Source organism: Callionymus lyra, chromosome 1 (genome assembly GCF_982586985.1).
Source record: "Callionymus lyra chromosome 1, fCalLyr1.hap1.1, whole genome shotgun sequence".
Classification (NCBI taxonomy): domain Eukaryota; kingdom Metazoa; phylum Chordata; class Actinopteri; order Syngnathiformes; family Callionymidae; genus Callionymus; species Callionymus lyra.
The window spans coordinates 3,760,921-3,786,720 of NC_141818.1; the positions used below are offsets into that span (position 1 = coordinate 3,760,921).

The following is a 25,800-nucleotide window of genomic DNA, read 5'->3' on the forward strand; positions in this document are numbered from 1 at the left end:
TGTTTTATTGTTCTTTGCTGATTTTAAAATGATCTTTAAGGTGACCTAGAGGGTCAAGACTGATTCCTTCAGATAAAATGGATCATTATTATTATTATTATTATATAAACCTTTGATAAGTTAAGGTCATTTGAAATAATGTGCATGTTAAAGCCATACATCACTGCCTTTTAAGATATTTATAGTTTGATGCATTTTCAAGATCTTTCCTGCGATACTTTCCAGTGTCATTATTTTAATCATCATTATTATCCTCATCCATAATGGATTAAAATCGATTACTCTGAAAATTCATCAAACAAACAAAACAAACAACCATTTTAGTCTCTTAATATTATGTTTCTTTCCTTAATTATTTCGGCTCATATAATAAAAATGGATTAGTCGTTGACTAGAGTCACTTAAACCATGTTTTAAATTCCAGCCCTGAGGAAGAAGCTTGTGAATACAAATATGAAAACAACTTTTCTGAATCACAACAATGATTCACCTTTAGAAGGACTTGTCTTTGTTTTGCTGACATCGGTGAAAAAACGACGTTTCCGACGTTCCCGGGTCGGTGACAAGACGAACTCTCGTCGGTTAGAATTCCTCCTCCTCGTGCTTGATCAGACGGAGGCATCTTTTCACGTCTTTACGACTCCCGAGTCGCGGCTGAACTCGGGTTCATTTTCACGCCTGATAAGCTCTTTCATCTTCTGGCCCACTTTGATGTTTTTTCGGCGGCTCCTGGATGTTTCTCCGCTTCCCTCCTCCATCTTCCCTCGCTACCCTTCAGACGACTTTGTCTGCCTCGTCTTCGACGGCCTCCTCCCTCGGCAAACATGTCTCTTCCTCTTTTGTGCTGTCGCTTCCTAATAGCTGGTGAGCCATGAAAGAAGCGGACGTACAAATTGATGGTTTGGAACTGTTAACAGTTCCAAAAGTGAAACGCTCCACGACGGAGTCTATAATCAAACGTTTCACGGGCAAACAAGCTTCTTTTATTTCTTCATCAGGACGCCGAGCCACTTCTATCTGACTCTCTGACCACTTCTGAGCACAAATGGATCTCCCGCTGTTTTTGGTTTTAAATCCTGCTCCGAGGCAAAAACAATTAAGTGAACCTTCAAAGCCGGACTTGATGGCTCGTTACGTCTGATTTGAGCGAGAGAGAGCACTTTGAAAAATTAGCAACAAGCAAACGATTGACCGAACACACTTTTTGATCTATCGCCTCATCAAAGTGTTGATGTCAGAATAATCTGTTTTTTTTAAAGGTACATGATTCAGTTTTCAAGTTTAAAAGGAATGAAGTCAAACTTCTATAACTTTCCGTCACTCGAGAACAAAACGGCAGCAACTTTTTGCATTTAAAATTTGTGACTTCTCAGGGTTTTCAACAATTCTTAAAGGCGTAAACATTTATGAATCTAAAAACAAGACTTTAATTGGCATTAAAAAGTCTTCAAACACGATTAGCAGAATCCATTTTAGTTTCAAATCCCCAAATATCTGGTAACATATACTGTATTTATTCTATTTCTTAAAGAATTTTCAGATTGACGCGCAATTACAGTATCACAAAAACATTAAAGCGGTTCTACTTCAAAGTGGTTTAAAGCAACTTCAGAAAGAGAATTTTGCTTTTGGCAATATAAATACATTCAGGGAGAATTGGCTTTTCAAGCAACATTTTTCTTCATGAATGAAAGCAAAACCAGACGTGTAGGAGACACACAGTATTTTGTGCAAGATATTTTTATATCAGAAATATATTTGTGATATATATATATATATTTTTTAATTTAATTTTGGTTGATTTTTCCTAAATTTAATTTTAAATGGTATTAAAAAAGGCTTGAGTTGAACTGTCGTTAAAGGGATAGTTCGACCAAAATGACCGAGGGTTTGGATTATCCTTGGCGTATTATGTGTCTTTTCGGAGTTACAATGCTAACTTTTCTTCGTCCAAAAAGACAAACTAAAATACATCCAAATACCTCCATACTGCTCGTCCGTAAAGTCCCTCTTATATGAAAGCCCCGACAAGAGAAATCGATCCATAATTAATTATAAAATGTTGTATTTTAAGATTGATTGTAGCCAAAGCTAACATGCTAACATGCTGCACAGAAAGCTAACATTAAGTCTTGGCGGCGGTTGAGAATCACTGCAATCTGAATTTTTGGGTGAACTATCTGTGATTTCTCTTCACTCTTGTTAAAGAGTTTGGTTTCGTTTCAGCACCAACAGCAGGTGGTTCAGGCGGTGGAGCGAGCCAAGCAGGTGACTATGGCTGAACTCAACGCTATCATTGGGGTGGGTGTGTTTCGTACACACTCGTATCAACCTTGCATCCTCGAATATACTCAAGATATCGTCCGTTATCTTTTGCATCTCCGGCTCGTTTTGACGGCGTCTCCGTTTGCTCCAGCAGCAGCAGCTCCAGGCTCAGCACCTCTCTCACGGCCACGCCATCCCAGTGCCGCTCACGCCGCACCCCGCCGGGCTGCAGCCCCCTCTGCCCCCCGGCGCCAGCGCCGCCGGCCTCCTGGCGCTGTCCTCCGCCCTGGGTCACCAGCTGCCCCTCAAAGACGAGAGGAAGCATCACGACGGCAGCGGCGAACACCCGAGAGGTAACACTTTTTATCGGCGTGCGTTTGTGTGTGAGGTCGTCTGAGGGCGTGACCTACGAAGACGTGTAAGTGTTTAAGATAAGATAAGGAACAGACATTATTTATTACAAGTATACAGAGACTAATGGTTGACAAAATACAGTTTAACTTGCAACAAGAGTCCCACAAACAAGCTATACTTAAAAATTTCCGCAGCATGAAGACCAAGTCGTATCTTAAATAATCCGACAAATGAGGAGGTCCAAACAATGGTGGCAGCAATACGCACAATTCTTTAAGAAATAGAAATGAGAAAATAAATAAACGAAACAAAAACCAAAGGTAACCAAAAGCGCCGGCTAAATTTGGAAATTAAGAATGTCCAGGAAAAAAAACTAAATGTCGAGATAAGGGGACGAGGAGGTCTCAGCGTTCACCAGACACAAATGTAAGACGAGCTGATTCCGGTCTATGGAAAGTACGGCGTATATGAAAGGCTGGATGATATGATGCTGATGGTGCGTGAACTGCTGGAAAACAAGGAGATTAACAGAAGAAGTACATATAAATATAAATTGAATGATAGGAGATCATAACAGAGACTTTCAATAAAATATATAAATATGTAAAAGAATACTCGAAAGAAATGCATTTGTTTGAGAAAAGATAACGAACACAAACATAATAAAGATATATTAAGCCTCCAAAATTGAAAAGACATCGCCATGAGATTAAAAAATTACTTCCTGTTTCAGGAGGTTTTGAAACAATAAAATAAAAGCCCGGATTTACAGTGATTGGGTTTATGTGATCAGATACAAAGTGTGGTTCTAAAATGTCATTAAAAACTTAACAGTAATTTAAATTCAAAAATTAGAAAGAAACATTTAGGAATTTCCTTTAAATAGTTTTTACAGAGACAAATTGGTATGATCTTTATTTCTGGTTTGACCGATGTTACTGGGAACACAGACCAGTGAAACCAAGAAGTACAAAATAATCGTAAAACATTTTTGACTTTATTTTATTCATAATTTAAGAAAAAAAATCATCTTATCTTAAACATACTTCTTTGTATGTTTCAATATAAACCTGAACAATATACTTTGATTTAAGGCCAACCGTCCGTCGGGCCACATTAAACGACACATAAATCACCTCCAGGATGCGAAGACATCATGAAAACACCACAAGCGTTGGTGAAGAACTACGTTTAAAAACTTAGTTTGTTTGTTGATGGTATTTGTTGAAGCCCTGAAGCCACGGCCGCTCCTCCATCTTCTGATGGCTGTGGAGCCGCCCGGGGCCCGTTCACCTGATCAAAGCCTCTCCTATCAGTCTGCCTGAAATTTCCTGTTTACCAAGTCTTGCTCTGAAATCTGACGGGCTACAAAAATACCAAAAATCCAGAGACTTTTTAATCTGATCTGTATTTTTTTTAATATATCTCTGTAATAATTCATTTTTAACGTGTTGCTCATTTAATCAATCATCTCTTTTTTTTTCTTCTGTCTCCGCTGCAGAGAGAGACTCAGTGAAGGTAAGTCGTTTGATTTTTTTTCCCCGAAGAATCGATGTGTCTTGTTTGACAAAGAAACCTCAGATATAGATTATTTATTTTCTTTTAAAAACTTTCAGTTGCAGCCAGAGAAGGATTGGTTTGATGTGTGAGACCCCTGGTGGCTCATTTTGGAACATGGGTTTGAAGATTGTGTGATATCTAGCATAGATTCTACGAAACTCTATATTTTATACATTTTTTTTTATTGTAAATGATCGATTACTAAACTAAATTTCATTGTCCATCACTGCCCCCACAATATTGACAATAAATGATTTAGAAACTGATCCCAATAGTTGTGAAATAATAATAATACAGATTTAAAAGGGGGTTAAAACTTGCCAAGTGCACCATTATATAAATTATAGAGTCTAGGAAATTCCCTTTAAATAAAATGTATTATTGCTATCATTAGAAAAGGTGATTTAAAACAATAAAACGTTTAATAAATAATAAGAGCAGCTTTATATTCGCCAGTAAATATTGATATATATAGATGGAATTTTTCCGTGGCTGTCATTGTCTTCGGAATTGTTCGTAACAAAATTAAAAGAGGATTATAGATAAAGGTCAACAATATATACGAAAATACATACAAAGAAAAATGCGGAATTACTTTTAAATATGAATTTTGCTTTCAGTTATTAAATCAACTCTGATATCACACAAAATAATTGAATACATATTTTCTTGTTATTGCTTCTCTTATCTCCATATACTGTGATAATATGATTACATTAGTGGCCCCGGTGCCAAATATAAATCCCTATTATTGGGTACAAAGTAGGTCCAGCCTTGGCTCCAAGTCAGCCGGGACTCCCTCTGACTTTTGACCAGGTTTAACTTCCTTAAACGATAAAGTAAAGCTTGAGATTCTTTCTTGTTACACAAATATCATTTTTCCATTATGACCACATTCTGGATTAATTAAAAAAGGCAACAGAAATGGAGAGATGGGATGAAAGAGTGCGATAACTTTGGTTGGTGGAGAGGAAGGACGAGACAAACATTCATCCAGCGCTCCTAGTAATTAGTCCCTTAAGCTCAGCTCTTTTTTTTTTCCCAGGGCAAACATTTGGGTTTTATGGTATAGTCGACGAGCAGATTAGCATTATATTCTCCTCACTCCAGCAGCACGAACACACACACACACACACACACACACACACACGTTCGGAAAGAAACCCACACACATTTGCAGCAGGTTGTGTGTTCTCTGGTGCCTCGGAGTGGGTGGAGACAGTGGGAATGTTTAATATGTTATCACATGCCCCCCGTGTCGTCGTCCTCGCACACACACACGCAGAGCTGCAGGCACAGCGATTAGCGGTGTGTGTGTGTGTGTGTGTGTGTGTGTGTTGGTGTGTGTTGGTGTTTGAGAGCCCACGATCGTGTGTGAGGTCGTCTGAGATCAGTGGAAAAAGATAGAATGATGAATGCCTTTCATTAGCAGCTTCTGACACACACGGGCACGCACACGCACACACACACACACACACACACACACACACACACACACGCACACACACACACACCACCACACACACACACACACACACAGCTGCTCTCTGACATGGCAGTCATGACAGTCACTTCATGAAACCAATAAGACCTGCTCTGTGGTCCACGGTTGCCTTGGCAACAGTCCACCGGGTACAGTCTGAGTGAATCGTCTGAACATCTGCGTCTTAATGTCCTTGGCACGAGCGCCGCACACACACACACACACACACACACACTTCTCACACGCGCACACAATCCGAAGGTACGACGCACACCTTTCCGACGTCAGTCCAGGTTTGTGAGTAATGTGTCGGAGGTGCGTTCAAGGACCTCCTCGGCTCCGGGGGGCTCGCTGCAGGGATGGAGGTCACTTTATGAAAGAGGATAATTGTTGAGTCATCAATGGGATTGATTTTCTTTTCCTGTTCTTATGCTTCCGGTTCTTTTTTTTTTGTGTAAATGCTCCGTTTCAGGCCATGGTTTTGTCGAACTGTGGCGAGTTGTGCGTTTTTAAGATGTTGAGATGATAAGAGTGAGAGGAATAACTCAAAGTCATGGACGAGCAGCAGCTGCGTGAGAATGAGTTTTTCAATTTAAATATGATAAAATATAAGGCTATTTATTTGAAGTTATATTTTATAACTTTCATGAATATTTAATAATAATAATAATAATAATAATGAGTGGATAAATACATTTTCATTATATACTATGACTGATGAGAGGAAGCAATACTTTATTTGCTGTATATAATGAAAGGAAAATAATAGAGAGATAATACATTATTTAATTAAAAGTTAAATACAAATAACATAAATGCTTTATATATATATATATATATATATATATTTATAAATGTACTACCTTTGATTTAGAATTATCAATCTAATAATATAAGTCAATACGAATATGTAAAAAATGGCAAGAAAAGAAAGCTCCTTAAATATATAAATATAATTTATAAAAGTCTTAATAATCTAATGAAGACATAATTAACTTCAAATATTAAGATTAAAAAATTAATAAAAGATTCTTCATTATAAATCATCACTTAAATGATTTGACCATTGTACAACATTATAACGTTATATAAAAATATATATATATATATTCGAATGTGTGACAAATGTCACTTTTAGATAAAAGAAAGCGACTTAAAATATAATTTATAAAAGTCTAAATAATCTCATGCAGACAAAATAAACTTTTCAATTTTTAAGATAGAGAATAAAGAGAGATAATTTTTTTAATATAATTAAACAATAAAAAAATATTTAAAAAAAATGTGTTAAGTGATTTGAACATTGTATAACATTTAACGTTGTGTAAACCAAAAAATAAATATACTTTTATATATGTATGTACTTTTAGATAAAAGAAAATTTATTAAAATATGAATAAATAGAAGTCTAAATAATGAAATAAAGACATAATTGTCATTAAACAAGATACAAAATGATATGTATATATATTTATATGTATGTATATACAGTAGTTATGTCAATAAAGTTCTAAATTGATCTATATTTATATATATTTAAGTGAATAATACATAAGAATCATCAAGAGGTTTATAGTTGAAATATCTGAACACAAAAGCCTCATAAGGACCAGATAAGCACAGGCAGAGCGCCACCTATGGCCCGGCCTGATCCAGGTGATAACGCTTTGGGCGGATCTCGGTGCTCGTGAAGCGTAACGAGATTAAGCGTCTCCTCCTCTGATCACCGGAGCCGCCTTAAGGAGGTCGAGCCATCGATCGTGCCGCGATCCCCACTCGCTCCATCAATTTGCAACGAGAGCAATACGTGATTATGAGTCGCAGGTAATTGAGCTCCCCTCGTCGAGCAACACGACCCCGGCAGTCGCACTCGCAGCGCCTCGCTCGCCTTCATTTGTCTCCGCCGCTAAATTAATTTGCCTGGATGTTTCTGAAAGAACTCATTTGGAGGCTAATTGATTTAATCAGAGTGGAAACAAGACTGTGACGGAAACAGGAAGGAATAACGACTTTGTCCCTGACACGGTTTCGCACACATGTCGAGGCCCAGGATGTAAACACACACACACACACACACACACACACACACACACATGACTTCGCTCCTCCCTTCCATCTTTGTCATCGACACTTGCAGCACGGCAAAGGCCAATGATAAAGGTTACAAGCGTGAGTTAGTGGAAAGGTCAAGTTAAAGGTCCTGCTTGATTTTTTTTTCTTTTTTTTTTTTCTTCTCTCTCTTTCTTCCCATCACATGCCCGTCGTCCGCCGTACAAGATGTCTACTGATGAGAGGAGGGATCGCGTTGACCTTATTTTGATATATTTGGCTTCTCAAAGAGCAGCGTTCCTTCAGTAGATAGTATTTGAAGGATAGAAGAGTTCATCAGAGCAGACCTTCTGAGCATCTGCTACATTATAGGAACATACATCTCATTTTTTCCAGCGATGCCTCACTCCTCGTACACTTCTACACAAAGTTGATGAGGGGTGTTGCCTTCAGGTGCTCTCGGAATCATGGGGAAATCACCGTTTATTTACTTGATCGTCAAAGTCGGACGATTTTTGTGTATATTTCTGCTTCATTTTTAAAATATCAAACACACGTTTCAATCACTATATTAATTCATTTATATATATTTTTCATTGGATTTTTCTAGCCAGTCCCTAAATGCATCATCCTGGCAGTTGATATTTTTATTCATAATCACTGAATATACAGTAGTTTGTGTCAAAGAAAGTTGGAGAATGATGTAAGAGTACGAGAAATTCTTCCTAAATTGGGAAAATGATCGGCTGTTGAGGCAGATCACGAAACATAATTACCACTAAAAGTAATAGAAATAATGATAACAATACTAAAATAATGATGTTTATTATTGAAATAATAATTAAAAAATAAAATAAGTCAATTAAATAATGATAAAAAAATCAACCAAAAAAAACATTAGTACTAAGTAAGTAAGTAAGTAAGTAAGTCATTTTTATTTATATAGTGCTTTTCCAGACCAGGGTCACAAAGCGCTTAAACAATCAAAACAATATTCAATAAAGTATATACTTTAAAGGTCAAGATAAAACTGATAACACAACAGGAGTTTCAGAAAATCAAGGAAAAGCCTGAACAAATAAAAACGTCTTAAGATGTTTATTAAAGGAGTCAGTAGATCCATCAAACACAGAGGAAGATCGTTCCAAAGCTTAGGAGCAACAGCCTGGAAGGATTTCTCTCCTCTGGTCCTGAAGTTTAGGAACCATCATTAGATTCTGATTCTCAGACCTCAGAGCCTGAGATGGGGTGTAAGTCTGGATCAGATCACTGATGGAAGGTCTGACCATGAATAGATCTGAAAGTAAGAACCAGAATTTTAAAGTTGATCCTGAAAGAAACTGGAAGCCAGTGAAGAGTTTTAAGGATCTGAGAAATGTGAGTTCTTCTACTAGAGCAGGTCAGAATTCTCGCTGCAGGGTGTGGTGATACGATATATTGCAATACTGTAGGAACGATATTTTGTTTCTTTTAAATAAAAAACTTTTTCTGGCTCTTACAGCAAAGAAATGATCAAATACTTTCTCTTATCAAAGTGAAAGTACTTGTTGGAAAGTTTATATATTACACAAAAATGTAAACTTATATTAACAAACAACCTAGAGCAACATGTAATATCCAGTATTTGTCATTGTTTCATTTTTTAACTTATATTTTAGCCAAAATGAGTCCGATTTTGTTTGTTGTTTTGGTACTTTGTTAATGAGGAAAATGAAAAATGTTGCCAACTAGTGGCAGGACGTTTAATTGCACCACACAAATGAATAAACACTGTGAATTTTAGTGCTAATCGGAAATAACACTGAATGACTGTCTTTTATACAAACAACAATTACAATAGAAACAATAAAATAATTTTTAATTGAAATAAAATGTTATTGCAAAATGTAATTTTAAATAATAATATTGCGATATATATCGTTACAGCGATATTTTCTTACACTCCTAATTATTACATTAGTCTGTGGATGAAGTTATAAATCGAATTAAAAACATATTTTTTATCAAATACCCTGACTGCAGATGTGACAAAGAAAGAAGACGCACACACACACTCACACTCACACACACTCACACACACTAACACAAACTCACACACACTCACACACAAGCCTTAACAATATGACCACCTGTATTAAACTTGGGCGAAATCTTTTGCTGCGAAAAAATAAATAACAAATCCTTGTGTTGGTGTGGCCTTCAGAGCTCCTCGGTGTCTCCGTCGGCCAGCTTTCGGACGGGAGAGAAACACAGAGGATCGAACGACTTCTCGTCTGAGAGCAAGAGACAGAAGACGGACGACAAAGAGTCGGCATCCACTCGCTACGTAAGACAACAATCATATTCTCCTCTTCAAATGTCAGTCAAATATAATTTTTTTAAGGTGGTTTGGTAGGAATGAGCAGCCTGGTGCAGATGAATCTGCTCTGTGTTTAAGATCTTACTGGGGAAAGAAAGGAAGTCAGACAGAGGGTTATTCCGGTGGAGGTTTTATGTTTTGTGAAGCTAATCCAAGAGAAATAAAATAAAATTTTGGTCCAGGAATATTCCTTAAACTCAACCGAGAAAGGGAGGCATGCTCATAGATCCTTTTGTGTCACTAATATTTGGCGAGGAAGTTAAAATACTTTATTTTAATTTCATTCCCAGGAGAGCGATGGAGAGAAAAGCGACGACAACTTGGTGGTGGACGTCTCCAACGAGGTTATTTTTACTATAAAAGATCCTTTATTTCATATTTTTACAAATGTTTTCCTTGGTTAAATTGAATTTACTTCAATATTTTGGATTTATTTCCCCATGTATTTTTATATTTTTTAATTGAATGGGAATTATGTTTCTCCATGTTCATTTGTATGATAATGTTTTTTGTGAGAAATGATCTATTTATTCTATATATTAAATATTCAAACATCAGCTCTAAAAAGCTGTTGAAGTCGACCGTATCCTCCTGTCCTCAGTCATCGCCGGGATCTCGCAGGACTTTATTGTTTAGATAGATAGATTGACTTTATTAATCCCTCTGGAGATCTCCTTTGGGAAAATCGGGAGTTTTCCGTAGAGCAAGTTTCATAAAATCAAGAACAAGAACAAAGTGCAAATATAAAGAACAAGTGTCAAAGGAAATAACCCAAAGAAAAGGTTTCGAAGGAAAAAGGATACAAAGATTAACATAGAATAGAATACATCATCCTTTCACTCCGCTCCTGCCCCAAATTCAGAATTATACAGTCTAATATCACAAGGAATAAATGAGTCCCTGAATCTGTTGGTGTTGCATCTGAGGAGGAGCATTTGTGCTCTTTTGTGGAAATTATACTTATAACAACAAATGAATTACAGGTTACAGCATGAGGTTCTGAAATGAGAGTTGCAGACATCAGCATTAGCGTATATAATAATAATAATAATAATAATAATCTCTATTTATATAGTGCCTTTCTAGACCAGGGTCACAAAGCGCTTTGACAGCCATTCACACATACTGATGGCAGTAGGCTGCACCACATGGCGCCGAATCTGCCATATATTTATAAATGATTAGTGGGCAAGGGAGGAATTTAGCGCTGAGTTCAAACCTGGATGCTTACAGCTGGTAGAGACGCTAATGCTAATGCTAATGATTTTTATTACAATTCATTCATATTTAGATCAAATATATCAGTTATAAATACCTTCTTATTTAAAATAAATCAAAGAAGGTCTGCAGCACTAACCAAACTAGCACTTTTTATCACGTTTTTTCCTTCACCGTGAAGTCGACGTCCTCTGACAAAAAAACCCGTCCCCCCTCAGGATCCGGCGTCCCCCAGAGGAAGTCCGGCCCACTCGCCCCGGGAGAACGGGCTCGACAAGAGCCGCCCGTCGAAGAAGGACGCTCCGCTGAGCCCGTCCTCCGTGGCCTCCTCCAGCAGCACGCCCTCCTCCAAATCCAAAGAGATTAATTTGGTGAGTCCTCCTGGTAATTACCTTCGTTTGATCTTCATCAATCCTCGGGATAGTTTTTCTATTTTAAGGGGATCGTAGCGGATGTGAAAATAATAAATGATCATTTATAGATTTTCTTCAGCGAGCTATATTTTAGCGGCGTTTACGCCAGTTATCGTCACTGTCTGACGTCCAACTCTTTTCTTTTCCTGGGGGTTAAGAATGAAAAATCCACAACGCCTGTGTCCAAGTCCAGCACCCCGACATCTCGCTCTGATGCCCCCACGCCCAGCAGCACCACCACCCCCAGCCTGAGGTCGGCCCCCAGTAAACCCTCCTCACTAGAGGCTCTGGGTAAGAAACTTCTCACTCCTTGTTTGTTTTACTACAACATAGTAATAACTAAAAGTTGTACACTTCACCCTATCAAGCACCTTAAAATTAAATTAATAATGAAATAATATTTAAAAAATGTACTTTATTACATTATATATCCACTGTATTTAGAAATATTTACTTATTTATTTTTATATTGGTTTATATTTATTTGTTTACCGTATTTTCTGGACTATAAGTCGCTCCGGAGTACAAGTCGCACCAGCCATAAAATGCATAATAAAGAAGGAAAAAACATATATAAGTCGCACTGGAGTATAAGTCGCATTTTTGGGGGAAATTTATTTGAGAAAATCCAACACCAAGAACAGACATGTCATCTTGAAAGACAATTTAAAATAAAAATAGAATAGAGGCAACAACAGGCTGAATAATTGTACGGTATGCTTACGTTACATGACACAACTGAGAACGGGGTATGTTAACATAACATATTAAGAGTTATTCAGATAACTTTAGCATAAATAACATGCTAAGAAGTTTACCGAACCATCCGTGTAACTCCAAATAACTCAAATCCAAGGAAATCTTCATCCTTCGGTGTCACTTTTAAACAACTAACTAACTCCGGAGGTAGAAGATGCGGCGCTTCCTCTTCTACGTCGAAATTATCAACACAGGCCTAGAGCGCACTCTTGCGGTTTGGTGTGAAAATAACATGTTAAATGATATACCGGTGATAATGTGTTAATAATTTCACACATAAGTCACTCCAGAGTATAAGTCGCACCCCGGACAAACTATGAAAAAAACTGCGACTTATAGTCCGGAAAATACGGTATATATAATTATACAATTATCTCATTATTATCTTTGGCATTTACTCAGATGTTGAAGAGATTAAATTCACTATAAATTTCTCCAAAACGGTTTAAATTGAATTTCCTTCATTTTTTTCTATTTCCCCAAATACTTGTAAATATTTCCTTAGTTTAATAATTATTTTATTTGCATTTATGTGGTTTTTTTTTCATGGGAATTGTGTTTCTACACACTCATTTGATGGATGTTTTTGTGTGAAAAAAGGATCTATTTATTTCCATAAATGTATTATTGTGATTATAAATAGATTTAGATTTAGATAAAATATATCAGTTATAGAGAACTTCATTTTTAAAACACTGACCAAATACCGACTATAATGGAAAAGCGCTATATAAATACAAATTACTTACTTACTTACTTACTTATAAGAAACAAACCAAAACAAACGAAGCCGATCTGTGGTCATAATGTTTCTGCTCAAAATATCAACTCAACTCTATTTAAACGTCTATTCCTTGTTGTTTCAGTGCCAGGGCTGCGCACGCCTCTGGCGGTGCCGTGTTCGTACCCGGGTCCGTTCGGGATGGTTCCTCACCTCGCCATGAACGGAGAGCTGACCGGAGCGGCGGCGGCGGCGGCGGCGGCGTACGGCGGCCTTCACAACATCTCGCCTCAGATGAGCACGGTTGCCGCGGCAGCGGTGGCGGCGTACGGTCGCTCGCAAGTGGTTAGTCAACACTTAAAGTATCCATAGTTGTGGGTTTTTATTTTCTTTATTTCTAAGGTGGGATTCGACCCTCATCACCACATCCGTGTTCCCGGGCTTCCGACTAACCTGTCCGGCATCCCTGGAGGAAAACCGTACGTAAAAATGTTCTTGCTGAAACACTGTATTTGGTGCCACGCCATAGCAAACATAAATCCTACTGCCTTTCTAGTGAGAGGCCGTTCATGCAGTTACTGAGGGCGTAGATTGACACGCAGGGAAAATGGATAACAAACTTTATTAGAACACATGATTAGGTTTGTAACGATCTTCAGTCACTCAGGAAAATGATCTTGAATTGTGTGTTGGCAAGAATCTGGTGATATGATACATATCATGATACAGGAACAACAATACGATATATTGTGATACTATAGATACAAGGATATATTTGTAGTATTGTCGAGTACTTCACTCCGGTGTTGCAAAATATACTGCTTTCACTTGTTTTGAAACTAAAATATGTCTAAACATCAACTTTAAAAGCTGCTGGAGTCGACTGTATCCTCTCGTCCTCAGTCTTCGCTGGGATCTGGCGAGATTTCATTGTTCCTTTAGCTGCGAAGGACGTAGGTTTAATTGCGCCGCAAAAATTAGCAAACTCTGTACGAATCACGATACAGGAACAACAATACGATATATTGTGATACTGTAGTAACAAAGATATATCTGTAGTATTGTCAAGTACTTGACTCTGGTGTTGCAGAATTTACAGACCACATGACTCTTGATGAAGTCGTAACTTACTTTATTTGTTTTAAAACCAAAATATGTTCAAACATCATCTTTAAAAGCTGTTGAAATCGACTGTATCCTCTTGTCCTCAGTCATCGCCGGGATCTCGCAGGACTTTATTGTTTAGACAGATAGATTGACTTTATTAATCCCTCTGGAGATCTCCCTTGGGAAATAGCTCCGTAGAGCAAGTTTCATAAAATCAAGAACAAGAACAAAGTGCAAATATAAAGAACAAGGGTCAAAGGAAATGTTTTGTTTTTAAAGGTTACGAAGGAAAAAGGATACAAAGATTAATATAGAATAGAAAACATCATCCTTTCACTCCGCTCCTGCCCTAAATTCAGATTTATACAGTCTAATACAACGAGGAATAAATGAGTCCCTGAGTCTGTTAGTGTTGCATCTGTGGAAGTTTTACTTATAACAACAAATGTATTACAAGTAACAGCATGAGGTTCTGAAATGCAAGTTGCAGACATTAGCATTAGCGTCTCTATCAGCTGCAAGCATCCAGATTTGACCTCAGCGCTACATTCCTCTGTTGCCCATCAACAGAACTCATTATCTCTTCCATTTATCATTTAGTATTGTTGTTAATGACAAATGCAACTTTGCTGCTATAGGCACAGAATCCACTTTTGAGCAAGATACAGCTTTTGTTTCAAACCAAAACCAAAAACCAAAATATGTCCAAACTATCAGGTTTGGCTGGAGTCGACTGTATCCTCTCGTCCTCAGTCATCGGCAAGATCTCGCTAGATTTAATAGATCCTTTAGACCTTTAGATTATTAGCCTCCAATGTGACAGTTTTGTGACTTAAATCAGTGTTTAATACGAAGGAGTCACACACTTTTTTTGTAGCTACAGACTTCGCTTATTTAAAGTGTTGCAACTTAAAGTTCCATCCAGATTATCACGATCTTCAGATCATTCACTAGGCGTATTTAAATGTGTTCCGTCTCCTCCAGAGCGTACTCCTTCCACGTGAGTGCTGATGGACAGATGCAGCCAGTGCCTTTCCCTCCAGACGCTCTGATTGGCCCGGGCATCCCGCGACACGCCCGGCAGATCAACACCCTCAACCACGGCGAGGTGGTCTGCGCCGTCACCATCAGCAACCCGACGCGTCACGTCTACACGGGCGGCAAAGGCTGCGTGAAGGTCTGGGACATCAGTCACCCTGGAAACAAGACCTCCGTGTCCCAGCTGGACTGTCTCGTGAGTCGTCTTCTTAACCAGGTTTCGACGAGTTAACTAACCAACAGGTGTCACCATCAGAACAGGGATAACTACATCCGATCCTGCCGCCTGCTCCCCGACGGACGGACCCTGATCGTGGGGGGCGAGGCCAGCACTCTGTCCATCTGGGATCTGGCGACGCCGACTCCCCGGATCAAGGCGGAACTGACGTCGTCGGCGCCGGCGTGCTACGCTCTGGCCATCAGTCCGGACTCGAAGGTCTGCTTCTCCTGCTGCTCCGACGGAAACATCGCGGTCTGGGATCTTCACAACCAGACGCTGGTCCGGTGAGTGTCTGAGTAGGATTTATGATTTTTTCTCGACACGTTTACTGAGCCGTGGTATGTCACTTGATCGTGGCGATGTCTTCTCTGGTCAGAATATGAATAATGAAGTTTATTCTCATTCAATGCTATAAAATTGTTAAAGCTGGGTGTGTAACTAGGGCTGTTGTATTGGTGGAATCTGGCGATACGGTACATATCACCACAATATATTGTGATACTGTACTGTAGGAACAAGTATATATGTGTAGTATTGTCGAGTACTTGACTCTGGTGTTGTAGTATTTACAGACCACATGACTCTTGACGAAGTCGTAACTGCTTTCATTTGTTTTCAAACCAAAATATATCCAAATCAGGTTTAAAAGGAGTCGACTGTATCCTCTCATCCTTAGTCGTCGCCAAGATCTCGCTAGATTTCATTGATCCTTTATATGCTGTGGACTTTATGACTGCTGCCATCTAGTGGCAATGAACAAAACTATGAGCTGCTTGTTAAATACAAATAAATAACAGAATAAATATATAATTTTACAAACACTGCAATATAAACCATATGATAACTACAATAAAAGCTAAAAAAAAATGTTAGGCACCCCTACAATAACATTTTGAATAGCTGGCAGTTATTATCAATAACTCTTCCTTTTTGATTGTGTAACTGTTCAAATGTGTGTTTTTAGCTTCAGTGGTAGCAGTGAGCAGCCGGGTGGTCTTTCCACTCTTGCCGATCGATTTATGGTAAAAAATGTGAAACAATGCTGCTCAAATAGCCTTCTGCAATAAAACCATCTTGAATAAAAATTGTATTATAGCTGAGGGGTTTCACCTAAACGTGTGTCTCACTCCCTCTCAGTGAACTCATCGCTCTAGTGTACGTTTAGTTCCAAGCCGCCATACATTTTCTTAGGGGACACGGACCAAACATTTTTCACAATGTACCCCAGAACCTTGTTTACAAGCATCTAGTTCGATTTCTTTGTTGCTATCGACCAATATTAGGTTAGCATTTAGCAAACATGTTTTGCTCGATTGACTCCAAAATCGTAATTTAATTCTAGTATTTTTTTACACCCCTTTTGACCTGAAGGTTTGATTCTCCTCGGTTGTTCAGTGGATTTATTTAATGCTGTATTTTGACATGTTTCTCCGCAGACAGTTCCAAGGTCACACGGACGGCGCCAGCTGCATAGACATCTCCAACGACGGCACCAAGCTTTGGACGGGCGGCCTGGACAACACGGTCCGGTCCTGGGACCTGAGAGAAGGACGGCAGCTGCAGCAGCACGACTTCACGTCGCAGGTACAGACGCCAACATAGAAGAACTAGAAAGAAAAAACAAAACCTTGGCTCGGTTCAGAGTCGACTATTCAACACCTCAAGAGTGATTGAACCCTTTTTCCAGGCGACAAGTTGATCAATCACGAGTTCTGTTTAATCAACTCTGTTTCACATTGTCAACGAAAAGACAGATTTGATTGTTGATTGATTAATGATCCTTTATTCTTCTCATAGTGCAGAAAATACACATATTAGGACATACAGTACACATTATAAAAACAAATATAAATAAAGGTAACAATGATAAAGAAGAGGCGCAAGGTGGCACAGTGTTAAGTGTAATCGCCTCACAGCAAGTAGGTTGCCGGTTTGCTTCCAGGTCTGGTTTGGCCAACTTTTGTATGGAGTTTGTATGTTGTCCTTGTTGAGTGGGTTTACTCCGGGCACTCTGGTTTCCTCCCACAGTCCAAAAACATACAGAGGTTGATTGGGAACTTGGGGATATTGTCCGTAGGTATGAGTGTGTGAGTGGATGGTTGTCTGTCTTTGTGTGCGCTGCGACAGACTGGCTTCCTGTCCAGGGTGTCCCTCGCCTCTCGCCCGTAGAATCTGGGATAGACTCCAGGCCCCTTGAAACCCCTATAAGGGATTAAGCAGGATTAATAATAATTAACAAGAATAAAATGAGTAATAAAGACAATATAATGATAATAACAAACAATATATTTCAAATAATAGAAGAAGGCAGTTACTACTAGTACTAGATTATCTTTTTTTTAAATGCAGATACTACAGAAGTACAGGTTCCAGTGTTTAAGATAAGTAAGTAAGTAAGTCATTTTTATTTGTATAGCGCTTTTCCAGACCAGGGTCACAAAGCGCTTAATCAATCAAAACAATATTCAATAAAGTATATACTTTAAAGCTCAAGATAAAACTGATAACACAACAGGAGTTCCAGAAAGTCAAGGAAAAGCCTGAACAAATAAAAACGTCTTAAGATGTTTCTTAAAGGAGTCAGTTGACTCATAAGATAAGATAAGATAAGAGACACATAATGATTCTTTTGGTTAAAGGAGGACAAACACGATAAGATTAATTGAGCCTCAAAAAAAATGAAAAGACAATATAAAAATCATACTTCCGATTAGGTTAATGTACATTTGTTGGCCCTTGACTTAGACAACTTAATTTTGGCCCCTTATGTAACATAGAATTGTACAAGCTTGGATTTAAGTAAAATAATGTAAATTTAATGTTTTGTTTGTAGATACAAACAATAGTAATAGAAATGCATGTTGATATTATTGTGTTGTCATCCGTGCGGACAGATCTTCTCTCTGGGTTACTGCCCGACGGGCGAGTGGCTGGCGGTCGGGATGGAGAACAGCAACGTGGAGGTTCTTCACGTCACCAAACCCGACAAGTACCAGCTTCACCTCCACGAAAGTTGCGTGCTCTCGCTCAGATTCGCACACTGCGGTGAGAAACATCTCGCCTACGCCATCCTAAAATTATCTTTTACTTTGGAAAAACTCATCGCTGCCGTTAGAACCGCTGCAGCTCAAGTGAATCTGTTGTCGGGTCTCTGCAGGAAAATGGTTCGTGAGCACCGGGAAAGACAACCTGTTGAACGCCTGGAGGACTCCCTACGGAGCCAGTATATTCCAGGTAACACGCTTTCATCTTCAACATCCATCCCTTCATTCTGTGATCGTACTACTGGTTTGTTTTTTGTCTTTGATGACGAACAACGTCCGCATTCGCTGCGTGATTTACCGAAGGAATGGTTTCTTTTCGACTTTAAAACGACCCAGATTTAATGACAAGATAAAGGGAGAAACAAACCAAAAGTTATGAGACAAATGTGCTTGAATCATGACTCACTCGGTATTCTGTGCATGTGCCAGTGACTCAGACTCGCTCTTAACTGAGCTAAATGTTAAAGTGGAGGAGGCTGAACCTGCTGTGTTTTTACAGCTATTGTCACAAGCTTAATTTTAGGTTAATCCACTTTAAAAAAGAAAAAAAAGGCTTTCAATTTAGTTCCTCTCGATTCCCTTGAAATGAAATGGCTTTTGATGAACAAAGTCAGACAGGAAGTGAGTCATACTGACATCCGACCCAGTCTTGCTGACTCAAAGGGCAACATACTGGAAGTACACTCAGAAACGTGGTGCTTGGTGAGTCCCACATATCCAATGGAATATATGTCAATCAAGTTTCTTAAAACGGGAGGTTGGTGAATCCAATTTACCCAAATGAATCTCGGTCACTCAAAAATATGGTGCTTGGTGAGTCCAACATATCCAAAGGAAAATACTGTATGTCAATCAAGTTTCTTAAAACGGGAGGTTGGTGAGTCCAACATATCCAAAGGAAAATACTGTATGTCAATCAAGTTTCTTAAAAAGAGAGGTTGGTGAGTCCAACATATCCAATGGAAAATACTGTATGTCAATCAAGTTTCTTAAAACGGGAGGTTGGTGAGCCCAACATATCCAATGGAATATGTCAATCAAGTTTCTTAAAACGGGAGGTTGGTGAATCCAATTTACCCAAATGAATCTCGGTCACTCAAAAACATGGTGCTTGGTGAGTCCAACATATCCAAAGGAAAATACTGTATGTCAATCAAGTTTCTTAAAACGGGAGGTTGGTGAGTCCAACATATCCAAAGGAAAATACCGTATGTCAATCAAGTTTCTTAAAACGGTAGGTTGGTGAGTCCAACATATCCAATGGAAAATACTGTATGTCAATCAAGTTTCTTAAAACGAGAGGTTGGTGAGTCCAACATATCCAATGGAAAATACTGTATGTCAATCAAGTTTCTTAAAACGGGAGGTTGGTGAGTCCAACATATCCAATGGAAAATACTGTATGTCAATCAAGTTTCTTAAAACGGGAGGTTGGTGAGCCCAACATATCCAATGGAATATGTCAATCAAGTTTCTTAAAACGGGAGGTTGGTGAATCCAATTTACCCAAATGAATCTCGGTCACTCAAAAACATGGTGCTTGGTGAGTCCAACATATCCAAAGGAAAATACTGTATGTCAATCAAGTTTCTTAAAACGGGAGGTTGGTGAGTCCAACATATCCAAAGGAAAATACCGTATGTCAATCAAGTTTCTTAAAACGGTAGGTTGGTGAGTCAAACATATCCAATGGAAAATACTGTATGTCAATCAAGTTTCTTAAAACGAGAGGTTGGTGAGTCCAACATATCCAATGGAAAATACTGTATGTCAATCAAGTTTCTTAAAACGGGAGGTTGGTGAGTCCAACATATCCAATGGAATATGTCAATCAAGTTTCTTAAAACGGGAGGTTGGTGAATCCAATTTACCCAAATGAATCTCGGTCACTCAAAAACATGGTGCTTGGTGAGTCCAACATATCCAAAGGAAAATACTGTATGTCAATCAAGTTTCTTAAAACGGGAGGTTGGTGAGTCCAACATAGCCAAAGGAAAATACTGTATGTCAATCAAGTTTCTTAAAACTGAAAGTTGGTGAGTCCAACATATCCAATGGAATATATGTCAATCAAGTTTCTTAAAACGGGAGGTTGGCGAGTCAAACATATCCAATGGAAGATATGTCAATCAGGTTTCTTAAAACGGGAGGATGGTGAGTCCAACATATCCAATGGAATATATGTCAATCAGGTTTCTTAAAACGGGAGGTTGGTGAGTCCAACATATCCAATGGAATATATGTCAATCAAGTTTCTTAAAACAGGAGGATGGTGAGTCCAACATATTCAATGGAATATATGTCAATCAAATTTCAATCAAAAACTTCTGAGTCTGCACATCACTGAGTCTTTGTGACTAAAGGTGCTAAAAACAGTAAGTTGGTGAATCCTACATATCCAATTGAATCCCTGTGACTAAATTAGCAAAAACTGGAAGTCTGTGAATCCCACATATGTGATTTGATCAGATAACAAGCTTTAATTTTAAATAAAAAAGAGGAAATGAGTCATGATTCCAGTCTCTGTGACTGAAGCTGCTCATCACTGAAAGGTTGGTGAAACCCACTTAACTGGTCGCGTCTCTGTGACTCAACTTGTTACAAAACGTTAGGTTTGTGAATCCCACACGTTAAGTAAGTGTTAAGACGGTGCACTTACTTTCCACAGTGTAGTACTGTCTCAAATCAAACTCTGCTGCTACACACTTACAGGAAATGACTCAACAGCTTCTTCTTCTACTACTTTTTAACACTGATAGCAACCAGTCGTTGTTAGCATGTCCTCGACACTTGACAGCGCTTTTCAACAATTGAAACAAGTTAATAAGTTGCGTTTCATTGTGTTATTACTTGTTGTTGTGGTAAAATTTGTGTTTTCTCGAGACATTTACGCCTGTATCTGCTCCGAAGACGCGTCGTCAGTGACGTAGCTTCAGTTTAGCTTCATCTACGTCACTAAGATGGTAGACGTTGAGGGTGGAAAGTGTCCATCGATCCACACTTAATTGTCTGGCAGTTCTAGTACTCATTGTGTACTACATTTTACTGCTTATTGGGATTATTATACACTATACATATACGCTATACTTAAATGAATGCTAAAGGATAATCAAAATATAAAGTATAAATTACTCGCTTGATCTAAGAGCTTAAACGTTTGACAACACATTCACAATCAACATTTCACTCCAGATTGATTCACACTGGTTCGAGGCAAGCTTGGATCAGAATTAGAGATACGACATCGGTTATTTAAAACATCTGTTTATCTGCAAATCACACTTTAAATCATAGATCAAAGAAAAGAGCAAGACACACTCAGAAAAGGGGGGCTAAAAGACGGAAACCCCCACCCGAGAACATTTGAATGATTCGATTACAAGAAAACAAATTAGGATGTCTCTCAATGGGGGTCAGTGACACAGGGAACTTGAAAGGACCATTTGGCTGGAAAGGACGACGAAATTTGCCTTAAATATAGCGATGTTTCTACAGATCGGGGCCTTTTCTCGCAGGACTATTGACCTGTACAGTCGCCGGGAGAAAGTGTGTCCGGTCGCGATCGTAAAGCTTGTATTTTGTTTGACTTGAAGCGGCGAATAAACGACCAAGTTGGCAAAAACAAAATTTGGTTTATAATCATTCGGGAGCTGAATTTCCTTTATCCATGCGAGTCATACAGACTCCAGCTGGTAATATATACAAAGTTGTTCAGTTGAGTCCCACTCAAGCTAGAAGACAGACGAGTCCCACAGTCCAGCTGTGTTGAACTTCCTCATCTGCAGTTCTGGTCCAAGTCCGGTCCAAGGACCATTACTTGAAATTCAAGCACATCTCTAAACGATGACACTGAATCCATATCTTGAAATGAAGTCAGTTTTTATCCTAAATATTGTTTCCAGACACTGAATTATCAACTCCTGAAATAGGAAGTTGTGCTGGAAAATAAAATAAATATAAAAATGATACTTAATTACGTGATTTCCAAGTTCTCGTCTCAGTTAAGCATCAAAAGCAGATATTAAAAATAAATAAATGTATAAATGATGAGCAGCTATTCTTGGCCTGACCTTGATATTTTCCATTTAAAAAGTTTTTTTTTTATTACTTTCTCACACTTTTTTTTTCTTCCCTCGTTTCCCCGGACAGTCGAAGGAGTCGTCCTCGGTGCTGAGCTGCGACATCTCCATCGACGACAAGTACATCGTCACGGGCTCCGGGGACAAGAAAGCCACCGTGTACGAGGTCATCTACTGAGACGTACGTTTTTAAAAGACTTTGAATCAGAAGCACAGACGTTTTCTTTCACCGGTGAATGTTTGCACTTGTACAGAGATTTACATTCCAGGCAAACTCCGCCGACATTCTGAAGCTTTTGAACGTTTTTCGGGTGAACTTTCTGGAGAAAATGATCCGAGGGCCAAAGACACACTTGATTGATTTATGTTTTTACAGGACGTCACTCTTTTCACCTCCTTTAGTCATGATTATCCTACAAGGTTTAAGCACTTTTTTTATTTTTTTTATTTTCTATCGTGATAAATACTCTACTACTGATACATTATGACCACTATAGCAACTCCTTCACTCTATGAAACTGGTGCCTTCAAAAACTCTCAAAAATGTGTGAAAATTAACGACTTTTGGTCTAGCATTTGACCCCAAAAAAAATCAAATTGTTTTTATGGTAATCTTTTATTACAGTCAAGATTTTCCTTTTTATTTATTATCATTTTTCATATACTTTTGATTTGCTAATGTTTTGATTTGGGTGCTGTCACTTTTTTTTAAATTAATTTTTTCCTTTTAATTTATTTTCAATTAACAATATATATTTTTAATTATATTTCCAGAGAGATTTGGAGATTTTTTCAGACATAATATAGATAGTCTTGATTTCTACTCAAGTCCCACATACCCTCTTCATGAGATCTGTACCAGTAAAAGTAAAAGTACACACTGGTAACTACAGCATTGTGGTTTACGGGTACGTATAAGTAGTCACTAACAATATTCTATTTTTTTTTTAACTTTATTTTAAGTACATTTTTAATTTTGAGAGACATTGTTTTCTCATTTTCTAATCGAACTTCATTGATTAAGCCTTTGACATGATAAATATAATACACTTTTAATGTAAGAATTTCATTTTTTTTCCCCCTAAGTTTTACATAACGGCCCATAACGGTTGTTTTTCAACGGTGATATAAAGTGAACTACACTTTCCAGTTGGTAAACTTACTATCTACACTTTCCAGTTGGTAAACTTACTACCTTAACTAGTCACAAAGCAGAACTAGTTGTAGACTATGAAGGTAAAAGTGGTGCATAAGTCGCACATAACCTTTCCATGAGATACGCACCAGTACAGTAAACACACGCACTGGTAACTACAGATTGTATTACGTGTGCATTGTGGTCTAAGGCTACGCTTATGTAGTTATGTGAACGGATATTCATAGTACAGGTATGTGGGAATTATGTACCCGTTTCCCTTTCATATTAGTAATTCTGTACTGCCACCATAAATAAAAATGTTATGTTACAGTTTCTGATTCTGAGGTGAAATTTAACACCCCGTAACTCGTTGTATCTTTGTACATGTTGAGTATTAACATCTAGATTCTCAAAATCATCAATAACATGATGAACCTAAAATAACCTGAACCTAATAATTAATATCAAATTAAAGACAATTCAACTTTTCTTCTTAAATTATTGTGTGTCCGTTACGTGGAGGGTAAAAAAAACAAAACCTGGGTCAGAAAAGAAGTTATTACATTATTAAGAATGTATTCCTAAAGATAGTGGAATCCTATGATATTATATCCATTTTTCTGGTCACAACTATCATTAAAATACCTTAAATGATTTTTAAAAATGCAACTTGGAAACGGCACCAGTTTCGTAGAACGACTAAGCTAACAATTACAAAAACACTGAAGTCACCATAGCAACAGTACAATATTGCTAACACCACAACTATAACCCAATGACTACTATGATTAGCAGAGCAGATGCTAACACAACATGAAGCTACAACTATTAAAAAAAACATTGTGTCGATATTACCAGAGTATTAAACTGCACTTGAACACAACCACTGCCGCGACAAGAAGCACAACTACACTGAATACAAATGTAACGATCGAGCAGCTTATGCTACATGTGCTAATGCTACTTATAGTGCGAGTCCTACTTGAAACATGAAGCTTAAAAGCTATGAAAGAGTTAAATGTTATTTTATTTTCAGTATTGTTTTATTTCTGCTCCTGTTTTTTTTAAACATTTATTCATCATGAACCTAAATTTAATGCTACAAAAGCTAGTTGAACTACTGATGTTTATCACCATCTTAGTTGTGTCTTCACTGCTGACAAACGATTCATTGTGTTGTCGTGAGATCAGACGGTCGTCACGGTTGTGCTTATTTTTCGGACTTTTCGTCGCGTCCCCCGGATGAACTCGTGTTTTGCTTGTAGAAACTCTGTGCCTTTATACAGTTTTGTCCTGCTGAGTGTGCGACTCGTGGAGACACACAAAACAACAAAAACAGTGTTTTAATGATGCTAACGCGGCAGCGGGAAAAACACACAACTCCACTGCGTGACCACAACGGTTTTGTTTTTTTAATGTCACAGAGACGATGATAGTCATCGGAACAAACGCGACGACTGAGTTTAGCATGGACGCGTTCGTGCGTCGAAAGTGTGTTCGGCCAATTTGCCTTCTTTATGTTTTTTTCGGTGTCGAAATTCAAAGCTGATGTATTTTTTGTTTTCGTTGAGATCTCTCATATTTCAGCTTAAAAAAAACAAGTTTGGAGATGAAAGTCGTGAAGATTTCAGGGTCATGTGATGGAAAGAAAAAAAAACTTTTGATATTTTTAAACCATTTTTTTATTTATTCAAAGAAGATCTTTTACACACTAAATGGGTTTTTCTTCACATGACCCTGAGTCGTGGGTCGCACACTCGCGGGTGTTGAAGTGGTCGAAGAGAAAATGGACGACTTCTTGGCAGCCACTCAACTTTCACATCTTCTCACGAGGACTCGTGTACATACGGAAGAGGTCGTTGTCGTATCCCGTCGCCCTCCGACCGAAAGGGTTGTCGGTTGAAAACCCTCGGGTGTCGATCCGTCTTCTTGCTCACGGACGCATCGATTCTCTTTCACCGTGAACTGTTTTGATATTTGTCGGCGACGAGCT

At 38.3% G+C, this 25,800-nt stretch overlaps 1 protein-coding gene across 3 annotated transcripts in view; it reads left to right on the forward strand.

The window, feature by feature from the left end:
• LOC148087489 (transducin-like enhancer protein 4) overlaps nucleotides 1–22,847 on the forward strand; it is a 42,016-nt gene extending 19,169 nt beyond the window's left edge. For 2 of the 3 annotated variants that reach the window (XM_087788545.1, XM_087788563.1), the window contains exons 6-20: nucleotides 2,227–2,301; nucleotides 2,417–2,618; nucleotides 4,121–4,137; nucleotides 9,915–10,037; nucleotides 10,361–10,414; nucleotides 11,507–11,659; nucleotides 11,860–11,992; nucleotides 13,327–13,526; nucleotides 13,584–13,660; nucleotides 15,273–15,522; nucleotides 15,583–15,830; nucleotides 16,983–17,130; nucleotides 18,441–18,591; nucleotides 18,704–18,780; nucleotides 22,740–22,847. In XM_087788545.1, the coding sequence (XP_087644671.1) occupies nucleotides 2,227–2,301; nucleotides 2,417–2,618; nucleotides 4,121–4,137; nucleotides 9,915–10,037; nucleotides 10,361–10,414; nucleotides 11,507–11,659; nucleotides 11,860–11,992; nucleotides 13,327–13,526; nucleotides 13,584–13,660; nucleotides 15,273–15,522; nucleotides 15,583–15,830; nucleotides 16,983–17,130; nucleotides 18,441–18,591; nucleotides 18,704–18,780; nucleotides 22,740–22,847 (2,016 nt within the window). The remainder of the gene's footprint in view (nucleotides 1–2,226; nucleotides 2,302–2,416; nucleotides 2,619–4,120; nucleotides 4,138–9,914; nucleotides 10,038–10,360; nucleotides 10,415–11,506; nucleotides 11,660–11,859; nucleotides 11,993–13,326; nucleotides 13,527–13,583; nucleotides 13,661–15,272; nucleotides 15,523–15,582; nucleotides 15,831–16,982; nucleotides 17,131–18,440; nucleotides 18,592–18,703; nucleotides 18,781–22,739) is intronic. The other variant, XM_087788553.1, reaches the window with a different exon arrangement.
• The last annotated feature ends 2,953 nt before the right edge of the window (nucleotides 22,848–25,800 follow it).